The 3,891-nt window shown below is 36.8% G+C and overlaps 1 protein-coding gene across 2 annotated transcripts in view; it reads right to left on the minus strand.

Annotated features, from left to right (window-relative positions):
* The window catches only part of LOC109347553 (DExH-box ATP-dependent RNA helicase DExH1), a 10,602-nt gene extending 7,108 nt beyond the window's left edge, over positions 1–3,494 (minus strand). Inside the window, exons 1-6 of one of the 2 annotated variants that reach the window (XM_019587464.1) lie at positions 3,110–3,494; positions 2,729–2,874; positions 1,502–1,601; positions 1,200–1,412; positions 978–1,073; positions 452–727 (exon numbers count right to left, since the gene is read on the minus strand). In XM_019587464.1, coding sequence (XP_019443009.1) covers positions 452–727; positions 978–1,073; positions 1,200–1,412; positions 1,502–1,601; positions 2,729–2,874; positions 3,110–3,394 — 1,116 coding nt within the window. In that variant the 5' untranslated portion in view covers positions 3,395–3,494. Of the gene's footprint in view, positions 1–451; positions 728–977; positions 1,074–1,199; positions 1,413–1,501; positions 1,606–2,728; positions 2,875–3,109 lie in introns of those variants that run through there. The other variant, XM_019587465.1, reaches the window with a different exon arrangement.

Consider the following 3,891-nt stretch of genomic DNA (forward strand, 5'->3'; position numbering starts at 1 on the left):
ACTTCCACAACAACATTCAAATCTTAATCTCACTAGGTAGAGTCGGCTACTTGGATAGAACAACGCCATAATGGTCTATCATAAATCTTGTCCATTGAGAAAGCATTGATTTCTAAGTCTTTCCTAATCGCTTTGCATATGGTTTTTCTTGGCCTCCTCTACCTCTAGAAATTGGACTAACATCCAATTGATCTATTATTCTTATTGGGACTTTTAACAGTCTCCTCCACAAATACCCCAAACCATCTATGGCGCGATTATAGCAACTTCTCTACAAAAGGAGCTTCCCAAAAGGAATAAAAAACTCATTCAAATAGCACAGGGAACATCAAACCCTCAGCACAAGATTAATCGATGACAATTCAAGAAACATCTAAACTAAAACAAGTTTAGACAGGAATGGGTATCATTAAAACAGGAAGCTTTCAGTTTGAAAGGATTGAAATCTTACCAACTTCCGAAGTAATACACCAGTGGTGCAAAAAAGAAGGCGTGTTTCATCAGAACGTTTTGTTTCAAGACGGATTTGGTATCCAACTGTTCCACCAAGATTCTCTCCCCTTTCAGCAGATACTCGAGCTGCAACAGAAATTGCAGATATACGACGAGGCTGAGTACAAATTATGTTGCAATCAGCTCCACGCAAACATGATATTTCCTCTTCCAGAATGAATTGAGGTAGCTGTGTTGTTTTGCCACAACCTGTCTCTCCTGAAACCACCAATACCTGCAATAAAGTACAACTGAGACCTTGCTGGTAATCATAAGCAGAGCATTAAAAGAAGTCAAAATAGACCATGCATCATATTGACAATTTATTCCACTTGCAGGTCTAGCATCAATATTTCTCCCTGTATTCTTATTTCCATAAGATCTACATATGTTATTTCTTACACACCTAATTATAAACCAAGTAAAAAATCTATGGTAAAAACTACAATTCTGTCATTATAAATATAAATAGAATATCTGCCCACCTGATTTTTTTGAACGGCTTTCAGAAATTCAGACTTCATTTTAAATGCGGGAAGTTTCTCTCTGAATGACTTCATTTCCTTTAAACTATCCTTTGCCTGTACGTAAACAATACCCATCCCAACATAAGCTAATACAGCACAAAGCAGTCATGTAATTGGCACAAGTAATGCAAACAAATGATATCAGATTGAAGGTCAAATCACTACCAAATGCTGATGTACCTGCATAAGTTCCTGACTTTCCTTTAGTATAACACTATGTTTTTCTTTTGAAGAATCAACCTGCGGAGAAGAAACGGGTTTTATAGTACTTATTGATTGTTTATGTCCCAGGTCTGGTGAAGCAGAAGGTAAACTAGTAGGCGCTGACCCCACTGACTGGGAGTTATTCAAAAGATTTCCCACTCTCCTTTCAATGGCAGTGGACATTGTAATCTGCATAAAACTGAACGCATTTAGTACATTTCTAGATTTAGAAACCATAAAATGGGAATCAAAGAATAAAATAGGGTAATATACTCCACCTCCTTCTGTGTTGATCCATGGCGTTCATCAAGATCTGCACGGTAATCAGGCAATGGAACTTTGCTAACAACGAGAGTCTTCCCCTTATTATAAGCATGGCTTTCTTTGCCCAAGTACAAATAAGATGACTAAGATGTTAGACAAACTAAAAAATATAAGTTTAAGCTTTACAGGTTCACAAGTAGAAGACAATATATCAAATTTATGTATCACAATGTATGCCATTAATGATTAATGATTACTTCCACAAATTTAATTACTGTCGAGAACTAAGAAAGCTATGTAACCCAATGTCATCACCTGGCACTTATTTCTAGATACCAACATACTATGGGTGGCATAAACACATATATGCACACTCGCAGTATCAAAGAATATGAACCAGACCAAGTAAACCACTTAAACAAAACAAAGCAAACTTTTCTTTGATGTATGGTTAGGTTCAGTACACTGCACAACAAAAATTAAACTTTAATGTCTAGTCCACAGTTGGAAAAGATAAATCAAGCCAAATTGTTAATATTTTAAGACCCGGTTTGTTTAAGTTTAAGAAAAACGATATTAAAATATTTGTAAAAGGTGATTTTGTATTTTTGTTTAGTGACAATTATTAAAAAGGACTTTTTTACATTCTCTCCACTTTCACAGGAGCTTTTAACTCAGCTTTTTTCAGCTTCTATTTCTAATAAAAACAAACAAACATGTACATGTCTGTTTGTCCCTAAATTATAAATTTAATGTATTTATCCAAAACTCAATTGCAACAATTCCTTCTGGGAACTCCTTGATCCTAGAGTCAAATCCAAGGCTGGCAGCTTTTACATGCAGTTAACCTACACCCTCTCCAGACAGACCCAACTGAACAGTGAACATTCCTAAATTGTACACAACAGCACGATGGCAAACTCTCAGCAAAGTAGAACACTTCGAGGGTGAAATCAAAGATTGGCCAATTTTTTTATAAAAAAAAATCACGTAAATCATTTTTAGAGTCAAGCTAACTAGCAACTATTTTTATCTTGGGTGATATTAGAAAAAAAATTATACTAGGACACACACAGTTAAACATCATCACAAATAAAAAACTGAAAGAATACTCCAATGTTTTAAATTGCAAATGCAACTACGCTGTGTTTACAGCAGGAAGTTGCGGCCACAACTGTGGTAACAACACCATTGTGTTAAAGCATGAAGGAATTGAATTAGAAAGAATACAACGAACTTACAAGTATAACTCATGCTTATAAGCCATGTCAGCTAGGGTTTGTTGATCTGCAATACTAAAGTAACGCTTGATGATCATTTCTTTCTCCCCTCCTTGTGCCATCTTCTCAATCTTATCCCACCACTCATTCTCATCAAGCACCTCCTTCTGCAACATCTCACAAATAAATAAATAAACCCACATCATTAGTTAATGAATAATTGATCAAATACTCAAAGTATATATATATATGCTAAGGTCTTTTTGCGAGTTGAGTTTTCGAGGGGAATGAAGAAAAAATAAAGGCTTCAGAGTCCTTCCTCTCCGGAATTAATCTCGCAAACTGACCTGAAAGGTTGAACATGCAGTTTAAATTATTTGATAATTTAACTTAAATTGGTACCTCGGCTTGTTGTTGTCTGAGGCGCTCAGCTCGCCAAACAGGGTCCCACCATCTTTGTTCGCCTCGTCCGCCACCACGGCCACCGCCTCCTCCTCCACGGCGGCCACCACCGCGTCCAGAAGATGAAGCACCGCCTCTGCGGCCGCCACCTTGGTAATTGGGACGGTAGGACATGATAGAGGTGGAGATGCGGTGGTTAGAAGGGAAAAGTTTGGGTGCGGGCGTGTGTATGGATAAAGAGAAATGAAGGAAGTAGAAGTTGGGGCGGAAAAGCCAGTGAGGCATTTAATATAGGAGGGACAGTGGTTAGTGGAACATAGCAAACTTGCCCTACGTGCTTTGGTGGAGACACTTGGGCTTTGGCACTAGGGAGTGTGGATTGCAAGTTTTCAACGTGTTGATAGAGTTTTTTTTGTTTCTCACATGTATTAAATCAAAATGTACCACTTAAACCAACGCTTATTAGTAACTAGAGTAGTAATATTGTTATTTATTTTTTATATCCTGAAAAAATGTTATATCATGAAAAAATTATTTTGACAATCCTCCTAACTAGAGGTGTCAAAACGGGTTCGGTTAGGCTGACCTATCAAAGCTTGAAAATGTACATGACTTAGGTATTATTTTATGTATTTTTTTATTGAATATGAGCTTTTTAGTCCAGACTGGATGTGCTATATTAAAACTAGGCTTGGGCTGGGTTCAAGCTACCAATTTTTCCTTATTTTTTTAAATTTTTTTTGGGATTTTTGACATGGTAATAAGCCTTTGACAGAAATTAT

Source organism: Lupinus angustifolius, chromosome LG05 (assembly GCF_001865875.1).
Source record: "Lupinus angustifolius cultivar Tanjil chromosome LG05, LupAngTanjil_v1.0, whole genome shotgun sequence".
Taxonomy (NCBI): Eukaryota; Viridiplantae; Streptophyta; class Magnoliopsida; order Fabales; family Fabaceae; genus Lupinus; species Lupinus angustifolius.